The sequence below is a fragment of the Mesocricetus auratus genome, unplaced genomic scaffold (genome assembly GCF_017639785.1).
Source record: "Mesocricetus auratus isolate SY011 unplaced genomic scaffold, BCM_Maur_2.0 Super-Scaffold_100007, whole genome shotgun sequence".
Classification (NCBI taxonomy): Eukaryota; Metazoa; Chordata; class Mammalia; order Rodentia; family Cricetidae; genus Mesocricetus; species Mesocricetus auratus.
The window spans coordinates 92467630-92489734 of NW_024429191.1; the positions used below are offsets into that span (position 1 = coordinate 92467630).

Here is a 22105-nt window from a genome sequence, read left to right on the forward strand (position 1 = left end):
CAAACAAACAAACAAAAGAACAAAAAGACTTCTAAGTTTTTCTGTTTGTTTGTTTTTTAAGGCCAGGAGTGGGGCTGGGTGCCGTTAATCCCAACACCCAGTAGGCAGAGGCAAAAGCAGATTTCTTAGCCAAAAAAAAAACAAAAAAACAAAAAACAAAGGGCGGTAGACACAGGGCAAAATGACGCACACCTTTAATCCCAGCACTTGGGCGGCAGAGACAGGTGGATCTCTGAGTTTGCGGCCGGTTCACTATGACAGAAAATAAAAATCATGAAATCGCTTTCTGCCGTCTGCTGCCATGGCCTGCACAGTTGTTTTTACGTTGTCATCCCAGCCGTGGCTTTTATTACTTTCCCAGTGTTTGGTTACACCAGCATCCCTCCCTAAAGCCCAGTGGTTCAGGGCACTACTACTCTACAGCGTAGATGGTTAATGAAGTTTTTAAATAAGCCCTTTAACCTGACTAACATTTAGGAAATGACATTTCATTCCCCGTGCCCAAATAAGCTTCCAGCTGTCCACTGCTGGGGAGACTCAGGATCTTTCACTAGGACATTCTTCATAAGGATGGGAATCACTGCCATGAACTAGCTTTTTTTTTCCGCCAAGGCAGTGTTTCTCTGTGGCTTTGGGGCCTGCCCTGGAATGTGCTCTTGTAGACCAGGCTGGTCTCGAACTCACAGAGATCCCCCTTCCTCTGCCTCCCGAGTGCTGGGACTAAAGGCATGTGCCACCAATGCCCAGCAACTAGCTTTTTTTTAAGATCTACTGTGAATCATACTGGGTCACCTAACAAAACAGTCTCAAAATGTTGGCAATAAGAGTGCCGAAATTATAGTTTTGTTTTGTCTTAAATGTTGTCTGTGCAGCCTTGGCTGCCCTGGAACTTACTATATAGACCAGGTTGACTTTAAACTCAGAGAGATCCACCTGCCTCTGCCTCCTGAGTGCTGGGATTAAAGGTGTGCGCCACCACTCCAGGAAAAGACTGGAATTTCTTTACGAAAAAACAACCAAAAAAAATTTAAACTCCAATGGATGGCATGTGAGTAGGCCCGAGATGTTTTAGTTTTAGAGCTTGTTCTAAAGCTGGCTAATGTCTGCTGAATGAATGGCCTCATCTGCCAGAGACTCTGCAGCTGTTTCTAACCCTTAGGTCATGGTTCTTCCACCTGTCTGGGTAAATTTATCCCTTCAACAAATGCAGGCAGCGCTCGGAGGGCTCGAGGACTGTTTAAAGATCATAGGAGGCAAAGCTTTAGGTAAAAACAGGCAGCTGATGGCTGACCCTTTCTCATGTCAAAACTAACTCTAAAAGTAGACATCTCCCATCCTCTGCAGCCTCGGTGTTTCCATGAAACTCAACAACATTCCTCTTCCCAAGCCCTCTCCTGGCAGTTGGAAGTTAGTGATTTCAGTGGTCTTGCTTACTTAACTGGCCTCCCCTCCCTCTAGGCTTTCAGGGAAACCAGAACTCCTTTTTCTGTAGAAGCAAGGTCACATGTCTGTATTAACTGCAGTAGCCTAAAGGATACTTCAGGTCCAGAGCCTGGAATCTTCCCGTCCTGCCTCTACGGCCTATGTGTTGGGATTATAGGTGTGCAACCACCCTGTCCACTTGAATTCTTTGAACAGTGAAGAGAAATTACCATCTGCTTCCAGCATTTCGTATTGTTAAGAGAGAGGAAGAGTATATTGCTCAGGGACAGGCAAGATGGCCTTGCTCCCACACCTGAGGTCTCAAGTTCAATACCCAGGCACCATACCATACAGTGGAGAGAACAGACTCCCTGAGATTGTTCTCTGACATTCACCCACACATGTGTCCAGCATCAATGTACACATGTTCATATATGTACAATAAAATAAATGTAAACTGGGCACTCGGGAGGCAAAGGCAGGCAGATCCCTGTGAGTTTGAGGCCAGCCTGATCTATAAAGTGAATTTCAGGACAGCCAGAGATATAGAGAGAAACACACATACAGAGAGAGAGAAAGAGAGAGAGAGAGAGACAGAGAGAGAGAGACAGAAAAAGAGAGATATAGAGAGAGAAAGAGGAGAGAGAAATAGAACCGGGGAGAGTCCATGCCTCAGGCCCTGGCTTCCACTGTGGGAGGGGAGACCTTGAGTTTTTAAATTACAAATGATAACCTGAGTTGGGTGGTGGCACACACCTTTAATCCCAGCCCTCAGGAGGTAGAGGCAGAAGGCTCTCTGTAAGGAGAGGCTATCCTGGTCTACACAGCGATCCAGGACAGCCAGGACTGTTACACAGAGAAACCCTGTTTTGAAACACACAACACACACACACACACACACACACACACACACACACACACACACACACACACACACACACACACGGCAAAAGGAGGAACAGAATCTTAAGGAACACAGAGACCGTGCCCGCCGCACTAGGAGGGGGTTGCTATGAAGGACAGGGGGTGGGGCAGACTCTGGACCCCTCCTATCAGCTTCAGTTCGATCTTCTCAGCTGTTCATGTGAATCATTTGATGATGGTTTAATATCACCCTGGACCATTCCTCCTCAACATTGATGGATTTCCTATGTCTTCTATTTCCTTAGATTTTCAGAAAACAAATGGATTTTGATTGAACCCTAGATAGTTGTATGTGGGTTTTGTTTTCAAAACCAGCCCTATTTATGTCTTAATCCCAGCCCCTGAGGGTATCTCCTGATATGCCACTTGTAACTTAACCTCTCATCAAGCGCATCACAGGCATCGCTTCTAAAGCCAAATTTAGTATCCATCTGTCTGTCCTTTTCTTAGCTGTGCCTTCGCCAAAAACAGAGATCGATGCTTTTGAGACACGGTCCTGCTTCCAAATGAGTTCCTCTTAAGTAAGCCTCAGGGCAGAGGGCTTGCACTGGTAGGAAGAGTTTGTAGTAGTCCTAGTACTTGGGAGGTGGAGGCAGGAGTCAAAGGTCATTAAAAAAAACAAGTGCAACAATAAAAACCTTCCTGCCCACTGTGTTGCACTTTCCATGGTCAGAATCCTCCTTTACAAAAATGAGGTTTCCTTTTGAGGCAGGTCTCATGTAATCCAGGCTCCAACTCTGACTGTTGATAATCTTGGGCTCTTTCTGCTGTTGTTTTTCCTTTTTAAATTTGTTTTTATTTTATGTGCATTGATGTTTTGTCATGGGTGTTGGGTCCCCTGGAACTGAAATCACAGACAATTGTGAGCTGCTATATGGGTGCTAAAGTTGAACCAGGGTCCTTTGGAAGAACAGCCTGTGCTCTTAACCACTGAGTCATTTCTACAGCCTTTGTGTATTTTTCAAGACAGGGTTTCTTTGAGGACCTCACAGAGATTGGCCTGTCTCTGCTACCTCCATGCTGACCTTGGACTCTAGAGCCTCCTATTTCTACTCCTTGTCCAAACGCTGGGACATATGTACTTAGGTATTTATGTTTGATGTGTGTGGGTTTTTTTTTGTTTGTTTGTTTGTTTGTTTGCTTTTGCTTTTTGGAGACAGGGTTTCTCTGCATTGCTTTGGAGACTGTTCTAGAACTCACACTGTAGACCAGGCTGGCCTTGAACCCACATACATCCACCTGCATCTGCCTCCAGAGTGCTGGGATTAAAGGCGTGCACCTCCACTGCCTGGCCTGAGTGTTTTTGTATACTTTTATCTATGTAATTCACGCATGCCTGGTGCCCAAGGAGATCAGCAGAGGGCGTCAATACCCTGGATCTGGAGTTACAGGCTGTAAGCCACCATGTGGGAGCTGAGAGCCCCAGCTCAGCTCAGGCTCTCCACAAGAACTGTAAACAAAAATAAGGACTGAAGAGTTTAGCACATAAGAACACTTACTCTTGCAGAAGACCTGGGTTCTCCCTGCATCCATCCAAATGGTGGCTCACAATCTGTAACTACAACTCCTGGGAATCCATGCAATATCTCTTCTGACTTCCACGCATATGGTGCACATACCTGCACTCAGGTGCACTCTCATACACACAAAATATAATTAGTCAAAAAAATGTAGCCAGATGTGGTGGTGCAGGCCTTTGATCCTAGCACTCTGGAAGCAGAGGCAGGAAGATCTCTGTGAATTCGAGGCCAGCCTGGTTTACAGAGTCACTTCAAGGCCAGCTAGGGCCATATGGAGAGAACCTATCTAATAAATAAATAAATTTAAGGAACACACACACACCCAAATCAAACAAATATATATTAAGGTTGGTAGATGTTGTGTGACAATCCCCCCCCAGGAGACACAACACACTTCATCCAGATAGAAAACCCCCAATAGACCAAAGTATGGAAGCCACCAAAGTCCAACTGGGTGAACCAGTCAATGAGTGTTATTGGAGTGAATTACGGGAATATGGGTGCATATTCGTAGGAGCAGAAATGACTCAAAGACAGTTGCATCACCAAAGCCCACCCCAGCATAAGTGACAGCTACAAACCCAGGAGCCCTGGGAACAAAGCACAGCCTGCAGGCAGATCAACAAATTAGAGAGTCCTTTCTGGTTGATCTAACCCTCTTCCAGATGGTCAGCTCATTTTTGCTTGTTGCAGGCAGTTGGTATGGACTCAGAGGCCTACACTGACCAGGAGGGTCCTAGTGAATCTGTCTGGTCAGTTTCAGGGACTTCCTGGGGTTATTTAATTAACCTACCTGTTTTAAAGAGCTTCCCTGCTGGATGGGATGTTTCCATCTCAGAGGAAGCTTACACAACTGACCCAGGAAAGCGTTGAGGAAACCCTTCTCTTCACAGTCACAAGTTTTACACCATGTGGAGAAGTTATTGACAAATATACCTTCAAAACATTAATTATAAGGAAAAAACATTATTTTTGGACTTGGAAGTTTTGTAAAAGCCAAGGGTATACTACATCCTAAAATGACTGCATAGTCACATGTCACTGCTTACAGGAAAATAACACTCCACATTCCAAACAACAGATTAAATTCCAACCTGTTTCGCTGTGTTCTAATTATGTCCCACCCTAAGGAGCAAGCACTGAAGGCCAGTCTCACTACACTACAATTCTTACTGTACATAGCATTAACCCCACCCCAACAGTCAGTAGCATGCTGTGACTGAAACACTGTGGATACATTATCCTTGGCTTCTCAGTTTCAAGGAATCAGCAAGATGCCCACGACATGGGAAATGTTGAGAAACCTAAGAGCGCAGGGCTGGCTGTAATCACGAGACTAGGTAGGTGGGTCTGAGTTCAAGGCCATCCTGGCCTACAGAGTGAAAGAAACCTTGTTTCTAAAACAAACAAAAAGACATCCTAAGACTGTTGCTTTAGTTACATTTTTGGCTTTTGAGAGAGGGTTTCTCTCTGTGTAGCCCTGGCTGTAGAGGAACTACTTGCTGGGATTAAAGGTGTGTCCCACCACTACCCGTCCAGCTTCCTGGCCTACTCTTCCAATTAAGAAAAAAAAAATGCTTTTTGTGTGTATGAGTGTGTGCCTGAGTGCATGTATGTATGTGCACCACGTGCATGCAGGGCCTGTGGCGGTCACAAGAGGCACAAGATCTCCAAGTGTGGAGAGACCCCAGGTCTTCTGGGAAGTGTTCTGCAGAGTAAATTTTTTTTTTTTTTTTTTTTGGTTTTTTCGAGACAGGGTTTCTCTGTATTGTTTTGGAGGCTGTCCTGGAACTCATTCGGTAGACCAGGCTGGCTTCGAACTCACAGAGATCCACCTGCCTCTGCCTCCCGAGTGCTGGGATTAAAGGCGTGCGCCACCAACGCCTGGCTCAGAGTAAATGTTCTTAACGGCTAAGCTGTCGCTCCAACCCCTATTTCACCTTTTGCTTTTCAACACAGGGTTTCTGTGTGTGGCATTGGCTGGAACTCTCTGTAGACCAGGCTGGCCTCAAACCCAGAGATCCCTTCTGCCTCCCAAGTGCTGAGAGTAAAGGTGTGTGCCACTACCACCACTTAGCTTTTTTGTAATGGATTTTTTTTATAGTGTATGGATTTTCATAGTTTGTCTGTACACATGTATGCCAGGGTACATTGTGTGGGTGGCAGAGGACGATTTGTAGGAATCAATTTTCCTTCTACCACGTGGGCTCCAGTGTCTCAGGTTCAGTGAGAAGTGCCTTTATACACCGAGTCACATAAAGTTTGCTTCTGAGTTATATGTCTGCCCCCTGCTTCAAGTGCTGGGGACTAAAGGCATGTGCCACTACATCTGACTTTGCCTTAAGGTTTTTTTTTTTTTTTTGGAGACAGGGTCTCACTATGTAGCTGTGAATACTATAAGACCCATTATGTTTTGGGATTAAAGGTGTGAGACACACACATGGTATTAAACATTTTCCTATTTAATACTCCCCAGAATAAAGAGAACAGCTGATTTTAAACAAGAAGTTTATTTAAACAACAAGACGCTTGACTTGAAGGGAAAACTATCTAGGACCATTTTGTTCAAGAGTAATTTATCCCTACTTAAAGACAGATTGCCCTACATGTAACAGCTACGTACAAAAAAGTTATAAAATTGTCCTTGGTTTTACAATGATAAATGAAAAACATTAAAATTCTCCAATCGAACAAGGTATGCAAGGATTTTGTTGTTGGGTTCTTTTGTTAAAACATTGAGAGCAAAATAACTTACTGGAATATAAAGATAAGAGCTGAATGAGCATGCCACTAATGGAGAAAGGGGGATATTTTCACAGAACCAGTACTTCCCCCAGACCATCTCCATCTGATGTCAATTAAAACAGAACATTGGCCATTTAGTTTAAAAAAGAAAGAAAGAGCGCAATATGCTTGTGCACATATACCAGTTACTTTATGTACAATAAAGAAATGGGGACAGGGAAATGAAAGAATAGAGAAAACTATACTGTAGTAGTCAGGATGTGGTGGAACCAAATTGCGGCTTTCTAATTGCGAATGTATTCTTGGTCTATAACAAAATTCTGGAGTAAAGTAGCAGGTTCCCTTTTTTAGTAGACACCTCCTGTCTGCTGCTGGAACACATCAATCGTATCTTCATCCTCCATTTCCAACTAGCACAGAAAAGAAAACAAATTTAAGACCAGTGAGGAAGAACTTAAAATGTCTAGTTTTCATATTAAATTTACAGTAAGGTCCCATCCTACTCCAGGCTTCATTATTACAGATGTCAGCTTCAGCCGGGCGTTGGTGGCGCACGCCTTTAATCCCAGCACTCGGGAGGCAGAGGCAGGCGGATCTCTGTGAGTTCGAGGCCGGCCTGGTCTACACTAGTTCCAGGACAGCCTCCAAAGCCACAGGGAAACCCTTTTCTTGAAAAACCAAAAAAAAAAAAAAAACAAAACAAAACAAAAAACAAAAAAAAACAAAACAGATGTCAGCTTCATAAACACCGGGAATGGAGCTCAAGAAAGGGAAACAAATGTGGTCCCAGTCACAGGCTGGTCTCAGACACTTAGCAAACCCACCTCAGTCTGCCAAGTGTTGGAATTGCCTCTGCCTCCCAAGTTCTAGTATTTAAGTGGTATACTACCACAGACCGGAGCTTTACTAATTTAGTAAACCTGTTTAATAAATCTAATTGCAAAATTTGGAATTTTAAGATTCACTAAGGATAAGTATAAAACAACCACAATGGCAGTAAGATCTTAACACATATACAGCAACACTGCAGAAAGCTCTTTATTTTCAAAAGTTCTTTTTATGGCTCACTGACAATCTGAATCTGATTTTTCAGAAACGTGTAAGAGAATTGAATCTTGAAATTGTTCTGACCCTCCCCATATGCCACACACAAACTATTAAAAGATAACAAAACTTTCTAATGTAGCTTAATAATTCCAGCATTTGGGAGGTGCAGACAGGTAAAACCAGGAACTAATATCATCCTCAATAAGGCATGTTTGAGGCCAGTCTGAGCTTTAGGAACTGGTCTGGGGGGAAATGACAGGACATGGAACACTTCCTAAAATGTATGAAAGATAAAGTAACATCCAGAAATGGTGGCACATGCATTTTGATCCCAGTACTCTGGAAATAGAGGCAGGAAGATTTCTGAGTTCTAGGGCAGCATGGTCTACAAAGCATGTTCCACAGAAAAAGCCCATCTTAAAAAATGGAAAAAAGAGCCGAGCGTTGGTGGCACACGCCTTTAATCCCAGCACTCGGGAGGCAGAGGCGGATCTCTGAGTTTGAGACCAGTCTGGACTACCAAGCGAGTTCCAGGACAGCCTCCAAAGCCAGAGAAACCCTGTCTTGAAAAACCAAAAAAAAAAGGAAAAAAGAAGCCGGGCATTGGTGGCAAAAGCCTTTAATCCCAGCACTATGAAGGCAGAGGCAGGTGGATCTCTGTGAGTTGGAGGCTAGCCTGGTCTACCAAGCAAGTTCCAGGACAGGCTCCAAAACAATACAGAGAAACCCTGCCTCGAAAAAACAAAAACAAAACAACAACAACAACAAAAAAAAGTCTGTCGCACCCAGCCTACAAAAAGGAACTTGGTTTTTTGATATAGGGTTTTTCTGTATAGCCATGGCTGTCCTGTCCCTTCTGGCATGCAGGCAGAACACTACATAATGAATTTTAAAATTTTCACTTTCTTGGTTTTTCTTTTCCTTTGTTTTGAGAGGGTTTCTGTGTGTAGCTCTGGAGCCTCTCCTGGAAGTAGCTCACAGACATCCACCTGCCTCTGCCTCATGAGTGTTGGGATTAAAGGCATATGCCACTACTGCCCAGCTAAAATAAACAAACAAATAAATGAATTAATAGCAGCAGGAGAAAACAATTCTCAAAATGAACTTAAAATTCAAGCAAAAAATTTACACCCTCGGGCGGTAGTGGTGGTGCACACCTTTAATTCCAGCACCTGGGAGGCAGAGGCAGGCTGATCTCTGTGGATTCCAGACCAGCCTGGTCTAGGAGCTAGTTCCAAAACAGCCTCTAAAAGCCAGAGAAACCCTGTATCATAAACAAAAGCAAGAAAACAAACAAAAAAACTACAATGTTCCAGGTTAACAATTTTAATAGAGTATATATTTTCACACTAAAATATCATTTTATGGTGAAAACTTAAATGCCTCAAAACATACATACCACATTTACATTTGCAAAGGAAACAGTAGCACCCCCTTGTGGCTACAATGCATAACTGAAGACTGCAACTACTGAGAAATTTTTAGCACATTTTCCTTTCCCTTGAAGTGTATCAGCAAAATCATACCTGCTGCTGATGTTCCCGACTACTTAGCACTCTCCACTATTTTATCATAAAAAATTATTTTTTTTTTTGAGACAGGGTTTCTCTGTGGCTTTGGAGGCTGTCCTGGAACTAGCTCTTGTAGACCAGGCTGGCCTCGAACTCACAGAGATCCTCCTGTCTCTGCCTCCCAAGTGCTGGGATTAAAGGCGTGCACCACCAATGCCCGGCAAAAATTATTTTATGTAAGCCGGACGTTGGTGGCGCACGCCTTTAATCCCAGCACTCGGGAGGCAGAGGCAGGCGGATCTCTGTGAGTTCGAGGCCAGCCTGGTCTACAGAGTGAGTTCCAGGACAGCCTCCAAAGCAATACAGAGAAACCCTGTCTCAAAAAACCAAAAAAAAAAAAATAAAAAATAAAATAAAATAAAAAAAATTATGTATATATAGTTTTCAGGAACATTCAAAATAGGCTTTCTGTGTAGCTCTGGGTATCTTGCAATCAAGATACCCAGTGTAAGAACAACAAATGCTCTTAACCACTGAACCACCGCTCCAGACCACTCCCCTCCACTTTGGGGGACGGGAGAGTGGGGGGACAGAGATGGGTTAAAACAGTTTCACTGTGTAGCTCAGGCTATCCCAGAAATCACTATAGACCAGGCTGGCCTCCAACTCAGAGATCCACGTGCTGTATCTCCTAAATTCTGGGATTAAATTAAGCTACCATACAATGTTCTCCAAAAAAATTTTTGGGGGGGTCAAGACAGGGTTTCTCTGTGGCTTTGGAGTCTGTCCTGGAACTAGCTCTTGTAGACCAGGTTGGCCTTGAACTCACAGAGATTTGTCTGCCTCTGCCTCCCAAGTGCTGGGATTAAAGACGCTGTTCTCCAATTATTATTGGGGAATTAAAGCTGAAATTCAAATCAGGCAGTGGTTCACACTTTGTAATTCCAGGAGGCCTTCTCAATTCAATACTCTTCAAGGCCAATTTAGGAAACAGAATAGACGGTCTCAAAAAAAAAAAAAAAGATTGTACACTCCTGTAAATTCTACAAGGAAGAGGTATGACCACTAATAAAACCCCACAAAACAATAAAAGTAAAAGTAAAAAGCCCAAAGGATCCAATTTAAATTTCTACTCTCACAAGAATTAGGTGATTGGTGATTTAGGCCAGGCAATGGTTGTGTACTCCATTAGTTTTAGCACTAGGGGGACAAATGTCAGAAGATCTGAGTTCAAGCCAGCCCAATCTACAGTACAGACCAAATTCCAGGTCAAGACTACACATAAAAAACTTGTTTGGGGCTGGAGAGATGGCTCAGAGGTTAAGAGCACTGATTTCCTCTTCCAAAGGTCCTGAGTTCAATTCCCAGCGACCACATGGTGGCTCACAGCCATCTATAATGAGATCTGGTGTCCTCTTCTGGTGTGCAGACAGACATGGACTCAGGATGTTATATTCATAATAAATAAATCTTAAAAAAAAAAACTTGTCTCGCTGGGCAATGGTGGCCCACACCTTCACTCCCAGCACTCAAGAGGCAGAGGCAGGAAGATCTCTGTCTATAGATCGCCTAGTCTGAGTTCCAGGACAGCCTCCAAAACGAAAAACAAAACAAAACAACCTGTCTCAAGCGGGCAGTGGGGACACAAACCTTTAGTCCCAGCACTTGGGAGGCAGAGGCAAGCAAGTTTCAGTGAGTTTGGGGCTAGCCTGGGCTGAGAGAGTTCCAGGACAGGTTCCAAAGCAAAGTTACAGAGAAACCCTGTCTCAAAAAACCAAAAACAAGCAAACAAAAACATCCAGTGATCTAAGTTTAAGCAAGTTTTAGAGGAAAAGGATACAATGCTTTCAGATACAGAAAACCATATATTGCACACAGAAAACAAACAAACAAAACCGGCAGTGCTATGTTAGAAAATTAAGGGAGGTAACAGTATTATCAGTTGTGATATTTTGTATTCTGACAAATAGTTTACCTGGAGATCAGAGGGTAGAGCTAGCTACTAGTTAACCATAGAGGTCTAGGTCTATACAGACAGAAGCCAGGAAGTGATATGGCTAGGCAGAGAAAGGAGTCAGATATTGGAGTAAAAACGGAAAGATCAGAGAAATAAAGGACCAGTCACTGTGTACCTGACTCCTCAGACCTGAAAAGAGACTCTGTCCACACCTCACCTCATCTCTCTCTCTGCCCAGCAGTATCAATTCCCTTTACTGATTCAAGCTTGTAAGAGTCACCTACATGTACATAGTCAAGCTCAGAGAACAAGAATGGGCAGACAGAGCTAAGACTACATGAAAACCAAAAATGTCCCCAAAAGAACAAAGTAAAACAATTTCACTTTAGCAGGGCATGGTGGCCCCAGCACTTGGGAGGCAGAGGTAGGAGAATTTGGGTTTCAAGGCCAGCATGGTCTGCAGAGTGAATCTCAGGGCTACACAAAGAAAACCCTGTCTCAAAAACAAAAAACAAAGCCGGGCGTTGGTGGCGCTCGCCTTTAATTCCAGCACTCGGGAGGCAGAGGCAGGCGTATCTCTGTGAGTTTGAGGCCAGCCTGGTCTACAGAGTGAGTTCCAGGACAGCCTCCAAAGCCACAGAGAAAACAAAACAAAACAAACAAACAAACAAAAAAAAAAAACAAAAACAAAAGGGTGACTGGAGAGATGGCTCAGAGGTTAAGAGCATTGACTGCTCTTCCAGAGGTCCTGAGTTCAATTCCCAGCAACCACATGGTGGCTCACAACCTTCTGTAATGCGATCTGGTACCCTCTTCTGTCATGCAAGGATACATGCAGGCAGAACAGTATATAATAAATAAATAAATCTAAAAGAAAAAGGAAAAACCACATATTAAAAAAGAAAGAAAAGAAACACAACAGGAGGTGGTGGCACAGCAAGCCAACAAACCAACAAGACAAAGGCAACCCTGGACAGAATAGTGAATAAGAGTGCTAATAAGACCCAAGTTTGGGCCGGGCGTTGGTGGTGCACGCCTTTAATCCCAGCACTCGGCAGGCAGAGGCAGGAGGATCTCTGTGAGTTGGAGGCCAGCCTGGTCTACAGAGTGAGTTCCAGGACAGCTTCCAAAGCCACAGAGAAACCCTGTCTCGAAAAACCAAAAAAAAAAAGACCCAAGTTTGGTTCCCTGCACCTACATAAAAGCGGAGCATTCAGAGGGCTGGAGAGATGGATCGGCAGTTAAGAGCACTGACTGCTCTTCTAAAAGTCTCTGGTTCAATTCCCAGTACCCACATAGCAGCTCAAAACTGCCTGTAACTACGAGATCTGACACCCTCACACAGACAAAACACCAATAAACATAAAATAAAAATAAATACATAAAAAAAAGCAGAGCATTTAGATCCCCAGCATCCACTCTATAAGGCAGCTGTAACCCCAGCACCATGGACAATAGGGACTGAAGGATCAGTAGCATCCGACCTCCAGGTTCAAGGAAAACCCAGTCTCAAAGAAATAAAGCTTAGCGCAAATACAGAGCAGACACCATGATGTGCTCACTGGCTTCTGTACACATAAGACAATTTTCTCAAACAGTGCAGTTTTACCTGTGCAGGTGTGTCGGTCTCATTGATTGGTTGCCCGTCAAACCGGAATCTGATCTGCCTCATCGACAATCCCTAACGAGATTAAAAGCAAATAGCATATAATAGTTAAAAACTGTTTTTGAAACAGGGACTCACTATGTAGACAAAGCTGGATAAAAACTCCATTTTGATAAAACTACAAAAACATGTAGCCATAAAAATTTGATGCATGTATACAATCAGCAATTGTTAACATTTTCTATGCAACATTTGGTGTTTCAAATGTTTCAAAATGAAGATGGTACACTTATGCCTGTAGCAGTACTAGCACTTAGAAGGATCAGGAAGCGTGAGATCAGCATGGGCTACTTATGAGAGCCGTCTCAAAACAAAACACACACTCTACATGTACATAGTCAAGCTCAGCGAACAAGAATGGGCAGACTAGCCGGGCGGTGGTGGTGCACGCCTTTAATCCCAGCACTCGGGATGGAGAGGCAGGCGGATCTCTGTGAGTTGAGGCCAGGCTGGACAGACAAGCCTCCAAAACAATAGAGAAACCTTGTCTCGTAAAACCAAAAAAAAAAAAAAAAAAAAAAAGAATGGGCAGACTGAGCAAAGACTAGATGAAAACCAAAAATGTCCACAAAAGAACAAAGTAAAACAATTTCACTTTTGTAGGGCATGGTGGCCCAAGCACTTGGGAGGCAGAGGTAGGAGAATTTGGGTTTCAAGGACAGCATGGGAGCTGGGTGGTGGCACAGGCCTTTAGTCCAGCACTTGGCAGGCGGATCTCTGGGAGTTCCAGACCAGCCTAGTCTACAAGAGCTAGTTCCAAGACAGCTTCCAAAGCCACAGAGAAACCCTGTCTAAAAAATACAAAAAGAGAGAAAGGGGGGACATTGAGGCATTTAATTTTTTTTTTTGGTTTTTCGAGACAGGGTTTCTCTGTAACTTTGGAGGCTGTCCTGGAACTAGCTCTTGTAGACCAGGCTGGCCTTGAACTCACAGAGATCCGCCTGCCTCTGCCTCCCAAGTGCTGGGATTAAAGGCGTGCGCCACCAACGCCCAGCGAGGCATTTAATTTTTTTTTTTTTTTTTGGTTTTTCGAGACAGGGTTTCTCTGTGTAGTTTTGGAGGTTGTCCTGGCACTCGCTCTGTAGACCAGGCTGGCCTCGAACTCACAGAGATCCGCCTGCCTCTGCCTCCCGAGTGCTGGGATTAAAGGCGTGCACCACCAACGCCCGGCGAGGCATTTAATTTTTAATCTAAATTTTGAAAATATGGCTACTCACGTTTTACAGTACCTCTCAATACTGATCACAATCCAAGTGGTCAGTGTGCTATATGGCTTCTGGCTATTATTACCAAAACAGAGAGGATCAGTAGCGACTAACACCACCAAGGACTCCGATGTTTAGACTTTGGCAGTGTTATAGAATGAGGATGCCATAGAGATTTCTAGAGGTAATAATGCCCAGTGTGGGCAGACAGTATGGTTCACTAGGTAAAGTTCTTGCCATGAAAGCCTGGCAGCCCAAGTTCAATCCCTGGAGTGTAGGGAAAGGTGGATGGGAAGAACGGACTCCGGCTAGGGTGTGGTAGCACTTTCAGTTCCAGCACCCAGGAGGCAGAGGCAGGTGAAACCTCTGAATTTGAGGCTAGCCCAGAACAGTCAGGGAAACCCTGTCTCAAAAAAGCAAAAAAAAAAAAAAAAAAAAAAAAAAAAGGGTTCCCAAGCTTTCCTGCAACCACCACATATCACACACAAACCATATAGAGAGGTATGCCATGGTTAAAGCTGTCCATGTTTGGTACCCTAAGTCTATGACGTAGGAGATGCAATTACAGCAAGTTGTCCTGACTGCTGTATGGGTAGCTTCCCCCCACCCACCCCTTTAGAAAAAATATTTTTTGGTGGCGCATGCCTTTAATCCCAGCACTCTAGAGGCAGCCGGATCTCTGTGAGTTCAAGGCCAGTCTCGTCTACAAGAGCTAGTTCCAAGACAGCCTCCAAAGCCACAGAGAAACCCTGCCTTGGGGAGGGGGGTTGTTGTTGGGAAGGGTCTAGAAAATCATGGAATTCACCAGGTAGATTGATATGTATACCATCAGGACTCACACCCCTCTCCTGTTTTCAATACAGTTTCCCTACATAGTCCTGGTTGGCCTGCAACTTACTGTGTAGACAAAGCTGACCTAGAACTCAATTTTGTGTGATGGTGTCAATCCCCTGCTACTGGAATTATAAACACTTGTGAGCTGCCATATGGTGTTGGGAATTGAATCCAGGTTTTCTACAAGAGCAGCCAATGCTCTTAACCACTGAGTCATCTCTCCAGTCATTCCTAACTCTTAAGGAACCAGTTATGTGATTCATATAACTCTCTCTTAATTGAAAAACCATGCTAGACATCCACCACTGTGGCTGAGACCCATCCCAGCTTGTCACTGGAGATGTAGACAAGTATATAGGATCAAGAATTCACACTGTGATGAGAGCAATAAATTGTTGAGGTGGGCACTGGAGATGCACCTTTAGTTCCAGCACCTTGGAGGTAGAGGCAGGCAGATCTCTGTGAGTTCCATGACAGGCTCCAAAGCCACAACGAGAAACCCTGTCTCGGAAAGCAAAGCAAGAAGTTGTTGATGCACTTCTAGGGTTTGATGACTTATCAGTGTGGTGTTGGAAGATGTCAAGGGTTACAAAATTTCACTAAGTGAAAGTAAAACAATGCTGGTTCCTAGAAGTATGAATGGATTTCCTTGACTTGTGCTAGATTCTGACTTTTTTTTTTTAATGCCTTTAATGTTTAAAAGTTTTCATTAAGGGGAAATACTTGGAAGATATATACCCATTTTTTAAGGTAATCAAAGGTACAAAGATTTTTTGATTTAAAAAAAGGGAGGGAGTAGGAATCTTGTTTTTTTCCTGAACCAGGCATTCTGGGTGCTGGAAATTGAACTTGGGACCTCCAGATAACTGCAGAGCCATAACTGCAGCCAGTTTATTTATTTATTTTGGTTTTTTCTTTTTAAGTACAAGTAATTAAGATTGATGTGAAAGTTGGGTGTGGTGGTGCAGGCCTTTCCTGTCAGTACCCAGGAAGCAAAGGCAGGTGGATATCAGTGAGTTCAAGGCCAGCCTGGTCTACAAAGTTGAGTTCTAAGACAGCTAGAGCTGTTACAGAGAAACTGTCTAGAAAATTCTGGTGGTGGTGAATGTTTGATGGAAGATAACAAATAATAAACCCCAATCAACTGGTACTGGGGACTGAAGCCTGGGCCTCCAATGGTATGCAAATGCTCTGCTACTGTACTACTTATATTCCCAAGCCTGATAATTCCTTTAAAATTTTTTTTTCTGGTGCTGGAGAGATAGCCTAGCAGTTAAGAGCACTGGCTGCTCTTCCAGAGGACCTGGGTTCAATTCCCAGCACCCACATGGCAGCCCACAACTGTCTGTAACTCCAGTTCCTGAGTATCTGACACCCTCATACACATATACATGTAGCCAAAACACCAGTGCACATAACTTTTACTCACTGAGTGTGTGTGGAAGCAGGCTGAGTGCGAGAAACAGATCAGTGACAGAATGCCCGTCTAGCATGAAAGATTTTGTTACGTGTGAGTGTGCATATGTGCCACAGTACAGGCAGGAGTTTTCAGGACGACTTCAATTCTCAGTGGTTCTCTCCCTCTACTGTGGGTTTCAAAGACTGAATACAATCAGGCTTGCAGTGCCACCTAGAAAGGCCCTTTCCCAAATCCTTTTGTTGATTCACCATTTAGATAGATTTCACCAAAAATTAAGAGTATATAAATTATGTGTAATAAGCCCAAGTGGTGACACACCTTTAATTCCAGCACTTGGGAGGCAAAGACAGGTAAATTTCTATGAGTTACAGGGAAGACAAACGTAAGGAGGTGTAAGAATGCTAACAAAGGAAATTAAAAAAACAAAATGGCCGGGCGGTGGTGGCGCACGCCTTTAATCCCAGCACTTGGGAGGCAGAGGCGGGCAGATCTCCGTGAGTTCGAGGCCAGGCTGGACCGACAGCCTCCAAAACAATACAGAGAAACCCTGTCTCGTAAAAACAAAAACAAAAACAAAATGAGCCTGGAACCAGCTTTCTGTTATCACATTTTAAAAGAGACATAAAACAGGAAGCATGAAGGCACATGCCTAAGAATCTTACCAATGGGGAGGCTGAAACTAGAGTTCAGAGTTCAGGGTCAATCTATGCATAAAATAAGGCCTCTGAGCAGGGCATTGGTGGCTCACGCCTTTAATCCCAGCACTTGGGAGGCAGAGGCAGGCGGATCTCGGTGAGTTTGAGGCCAGCCTGGTCTACAAGAGCTAGTTCCAGGACAGCCTCCAAAACAATACAGAGAAACCTTGTCTGGAAAAACAGAAAGAAAAAAAAAAGCCACTGTCTTGAATATCAAAATGATTTCCACAACTTTCACATCTTGAACAATCAGTGTGTATCAATCAATGAAAAAACCCTACTTCTGCCATTATTACAGCTGATGAGCTGATGTGGGGAGCAGAGCTGTCATCTTTAAAGCTGCTTTTGCTTTACTGACTTGGCATTCCAAAGGAAAGCTCTCTTGCAGCAAAACTACACTGACTTTCCAACATTTGTCCATTCAGGAGAATGAGCCCGATGACGTTAATCATAGCACTTGGGAGCTACACAGAGAAACCCAGTCTCAAAAAAAAAAAAAAAAAACTAACAAAAAGGTGTCCCCAGTGGTGGTGTACACCTTTAATACCAGCACTCGGGAGGCAGAGGCAGGCAGATCTCTGTGATTTCCAGATCAGCCTGGAAGAAGACTTCCAGGACAGCCTCCAAAGCTACACAGAGAAACCCTGTCTTGAAAAACCAAAACAAACAAACAAGCAAAACAAAAACAGGAATGAGAATGGTTTGCTACCACAAAAATAAGGTGGAAAGGGAAGAGGACTGTTTGAGTTTGAGGGCGGACTAGTCTACATAGCACATTCTAGGCACCAGTGCTGCACAGGAAGACCCTACTTCAGAACAATCCAAACAAAGAAGTCAACACCCAAACCACAAAGAGAATTTATATAACTATCTTCTATTATATATATATAAATATCCCTATAATGTAAAAGTAAAGTGTTCCAAGGGCTGGAGTGAGGGCACAGCAGTTAAGAGCACTGGCTTGCCGGGCAAAGGTGGTGCACGCCTTTAGTCCCAGCACTCAGGAGGCAGAGGCAGGCGGATCTCTGTGAGTTCGAGGCTGGGCTGGACCGACAACCTCCAAAACAATACACAGAAACCTTGTCTCGTAAAAACAAAAAAAAACAAAACAAAACAAAACAAAAACAAAAAAAAAGAGCACTGGCTCTTCTTCCAAAGGACCAAGGTTCAATTCCCAGCACCCACATGGCAGCTCAAAACTGCCTATAACTCCAGTTCCAGGGGATCTGACACCCTCACACATGCAGGTGAAACACCAATGCATGGGGAGTAAAAATAAAATTACCCACACAGGGCTCATGGTGTACTCAAAACGATTAAAACTTCCTAACCTCTGGTGCTGGTTAGTAACTAAATGCAAACAATGTTTAGCGCAAATGAATCTGGTTTTGATCTCAAACACACCACACACTATGATCTCAAAATTCTTAAAAGGTTATAAGTGACACACTTCAGAAAAACTGCAGTACCCCAAACTCAAATAGGCTAAAACTCTCCTTTTTGAGACAGTTTCTCTTCTGTGTAGCCCTCTGTATAGCAGGCTGAGATCTTCCTGCCTCTGCCTCCTGAGTGCTGGGATTGAAGGCGTGCGCCACCACCACCAAGCCTCACAGATTTCTCAGGTGTTTTGACACAGGGTAATGCCTAACAGTAAGAGAAAAAAAATTTACAAATTCCATTTTCTTCCTCATGAAAGTGTAGGTGTACCTCCTTTGTAAAGGAGCCTTATGGGGCTGGGCGGTGGTGGTGCACGCCTTTAATCCCAGCACTTGGGAGGCAGAGGCAGGCGGATCACTGTGAGTTCGAGGCCGGGCTGGACCGACAGCCTCCAAAACAATACACAGAAACCCTGTCTCGTAAAAACCAAAAAAAAAAAAAAAAAAAAAGAGCCTTATGGACTAATGAGGAGTTACACTAACCCTGCAAACTGTACTATACAATCACGGTCCCTTTACCAAAAACAGTCAAGGCAATAAATATGCTAGTCCACTTTGTACACACTTTGGTTGTGGAAGTTGAAGCGCACACATCAGTTCCTCACCTGTCGTTCACAATAGGCTTTCATTAGTTTACTAAGTGGTGTATGCCTCTTAATCTTAAACTGCACCACAGAACCATCCTGCCCCGCCACCTTCAAATTAATATGATCGTTGTTCTCAGTCTTGACTCCTTCCTGTTAAAAGAAAAATAAGAGTGTAATTTGGAAACTGAAACACAAACACCTTTATAGAGCAGCCGTCCAGGGGTTCCCGAATCAACAGGTTTCCCTCATTCTGTATCAAACAGCATACTGCTGTTCCCAGCCGCTGATCTGAAAAAGGAGACAGCAGCAGTACTGCAGCAAGTGTTACCAGGCTGTCACAGAATCACGGATACTAGCAGCGGCGGTAACAGGACACTCTCGCCGGGCGGTGGCGGTGCACGCCTTTCATCCTAGCACTCGGGAGGCAGAGGCAGGCGGATCTCTGTGAGTTGGAGACCAACCTGGTCTACAAGACCAGACCGAGTTCCAGGACAGCCTCCAAAGCCAAAACAAACAAAAGAATACACTTAAAACAGCCTCATTCGATTTACTGTAATGTCTTCGAGGCTGAATTTTCTAAAATGTCATTATCTTCGGTCGTCTTCCGATTTTTTTTTTTTTTGCTACCCATAACGCCGGTTGTCTTTTCTCTTTTCAAAGCGTTGTAAGTACAGCTACTGCAGCGGGAAGGAGGGCCGGGGTGGGGGGTAGGGGGGCACCCATTTGCATTTCAAAACTCAATTGCTATTCCGTTAAAGTTAGCAAACTCCGCCCAATGACCGTACCAAACATCTTAAGTAAATGAAAAAACACACAAAAACCCTTCCGATTCCTCCTTTAGCCTTGGCAGATTAACGCTCAGACTCTATCAGCGGCTTCATTTTTAGTTCACAGCTCTTTCCCCCCTCCCTTTGCTGTCACGGATCGATTACAGAGTCTCCGTGCAAGTCTTCCCGTAGATCGCGACCCACGCCGAACTTCAGCAAAATCAGATGTAAATGTCCAAGGGTTCTTTCAGCCTGCGTGTCTCCCCCCGCCAAAGTGGAGCGAAGGCGGGAGAGGGGGGTGCCCTCGAGACGGCCGCGCGTCCCCTCGCCCGCAGCCAAGTCGCCCGGTGCCTCGGAAGGCGCGTTTTCAACTTGAGCCAGCCCATCGCGTCTCCGCTCGCACCGCCGACTCCAACTACAAGAAGCCACATGGTCCCCGCCGGGGTCCGGGTTTCTGGACGCTCCGCTGAGCGGCGCTGCCCCTCCCCCGCGGGCCCCGGGGGCCTCGAGTGGGACCCGCTCCCGAATCCCCGCTCCGGGGCTGCCCGTGCTCGGCCCATTGATTCGCGCGGCCCCCGCCCGAGGGGAGCCCCGGGCCCGCAGCGCTGCTCCTGCCGCCGCCGCCACCCCGGGCTCCGCGCGCCCAACGCTCCCCTCACACACGCCGGCCGCCGCAGCCGAGGAGCCAGCGCGGGGCCGCTGCGCCCGCGGGCTCCCGCGATGCGCCGCCCGCCTCGCGCCTCGCGCCGCGCGCGCTCCGAGGCCTGGGGGCGGGGGAGGGCGACGGGCCTCCTCCTCGGGCGCGGGCGGGAGGAAGGAGGCGAGAGAGAGGAAAATGGCGCGGAGCGCCGGGCCTGAGCCGCGGCCGGCCCCGTGGGGGGCCCAGGGCAGGAGTGGGGAGCCCGCGGCGGGCTTCGGCCGGACCCCGGGCCGCGCCACCCACCGGCCCGCGCGGCGAGGCGGAGGCGGCGGCGCCGGGCTCACCTTGGGTTTCTCGTCGGCCATGGCGAGCGCCGGAGTCTCCTCAGCTGCCGCTTCACAAAAGAGGCACCGGGTCCGCACTGAAGGAGCACACAGGCAGCACCAGGAGCGGCAGAAGAAGGAGGCGGCAGCGGTGGACGAGGCGGAGGGCGCGCGCACGTCGTGCGCTCCCTCCCCCCGCCCTGCGTGCGCGAGCACGAGCGCCTGGGGTTTCCCATTGGCTGCCGCTTCGCGGGAGCGCGCAACGCTTACATAACCACCCCGGCCGCCCCCCCACGGCCCGCGCCTCCGCCGCCTGGGCCGGGCGCCCGCCAGGCCGGCGGGAAGAGGCGCGGACACGCGCACCAGCCCCGCCGCGGGGGCGCGCCTGGCTCTGGGCGGGGCTGTATTGTCCTCCTTCGGTGGTGGAGCATAATCAAAATGGCTTCCAGCTGGTCCTCGGCGAGCACAGGAAGGCTTGCGGCCTTAGACGTGAGCCTAGGCCGAGGAAGGCAGACCCAGTCCTCGTGGAAGGGGGAGCCTACATCAGAAAAGCAGCCTCATGAGGTTCTGGGAAGAACCCTTGTTCAGTAGGACAAGTGCAGCCTTCTGCACGTCAAACTTCCCAGTCCCCTCATCCTTCACGCTCAACCAGCCTCCCACCCAGCAGCCTCGGATGCAACCATCCCTTCCGACCTGCTGGTTAACCCGACACTAGCCGAAGGAAAATGTTCTTGTGTCCACCCAAGGGGCCCCTTGCCTGTGGCCTGTCTCCAACAGCCCCTCACTGAAAACGACCCAACATAAAGCTTGCAGACCAATGGTTCCCTCCTTCTATCCCGAACAAAATAGGAGTGGGATCCTCCTGCTTGAAGAAAACCCTGACACCTGCGCTGTAAACCTCCATCCCGTGAGAGAGTCTCACTGGCTTTTTATTTCCTGCATCCTTGTCTGTATTCTCTTCGACACCTTAAGTACCACCAGGGAAGGGGGAATAAATTCTCAACTGTTAGATTACCACCATAATGCTCCTTGGCCAAACAGTTTGAAAACATGCCCATGCCAGCTGTCCCCACCCCCTCAACTCCCACTCACTCCTCAATCCACTGCAATCTGTTGCCGTCCCCATAGCTCCACTCAAACTTCCCACAAGGTCACCTTGCTGAATCCAGTAATGTGTTACGTTTCTTACTCTACTGAACTCCCTGTGACTTTGCAGAAAACAATTTTTTTCCGTCACCTCAGGCCTGTCCTTTGTCACACCGAAATCTTTTTCTTTATCAAAGTTCTTCTAATTGTTTCTTGGAGTTGTATTACAGACTTTTTTCAGTTATTACTATATATCCTCTATCCAGATGTATCAACCCCTTCCATTACCGCTCTTTCTTTTTTCTTTTTTTTTGAGACAG

At 45.9% G+C, this 22105-nt stretch overlaps 1 protein-coding gene across 1 annotated transcript; it reads right to left on the reverse strand.

Annotated features, from left to right (window-relative positions):
* Window positions 1-6357: 6357 nt before the first annotated feature.
* Sumo2 (small ubiquitin like modifier 2) lies at window positions 6358-20889 on the reverse strand. The gene is made up of 4 exons (XM_040750051.1): window positions 20721-20889; window positions 18988-19119; window positions 12736-12807; window positions 6358-7021 (listed from the first exon to the last, which is right to left on the reverse strand). Exons 1-4 carry the CDS (start codon window positions 20739-20741, stop codon window positions 6959-6961), a joined length of 288 nt encoding a protein of 95 aa, XP_040605985.1. The 5' UTR covers window positions 20742-20889; the 3' UTR covers window positions 6358-6958.
* Between the last annotated feature and the right edge of the window lie 1216 nt (window positions 20890-22105).

Coding starts and splice junctions, on each gene's coding strand:
- Sumo2 (XM_040750051.1), bottom strand. CDS start 20,741: ATGGCCGACGAGAAACCCAAG. Junction 19,120..20,720: donor TGGCCGACGAGAAACCCAAG/GTGAGCCCGGCG, acceptor TTCTTTTAACAG/GAAGGAGTCAAGACTGAGAA. Junction 7,022..12,735: donor AGACCGACACACCTGCACAG/GTAAAACTGCAC, acceptor TTTCTGTGCTAG/TTGGAAATGGAGGATGAAGA.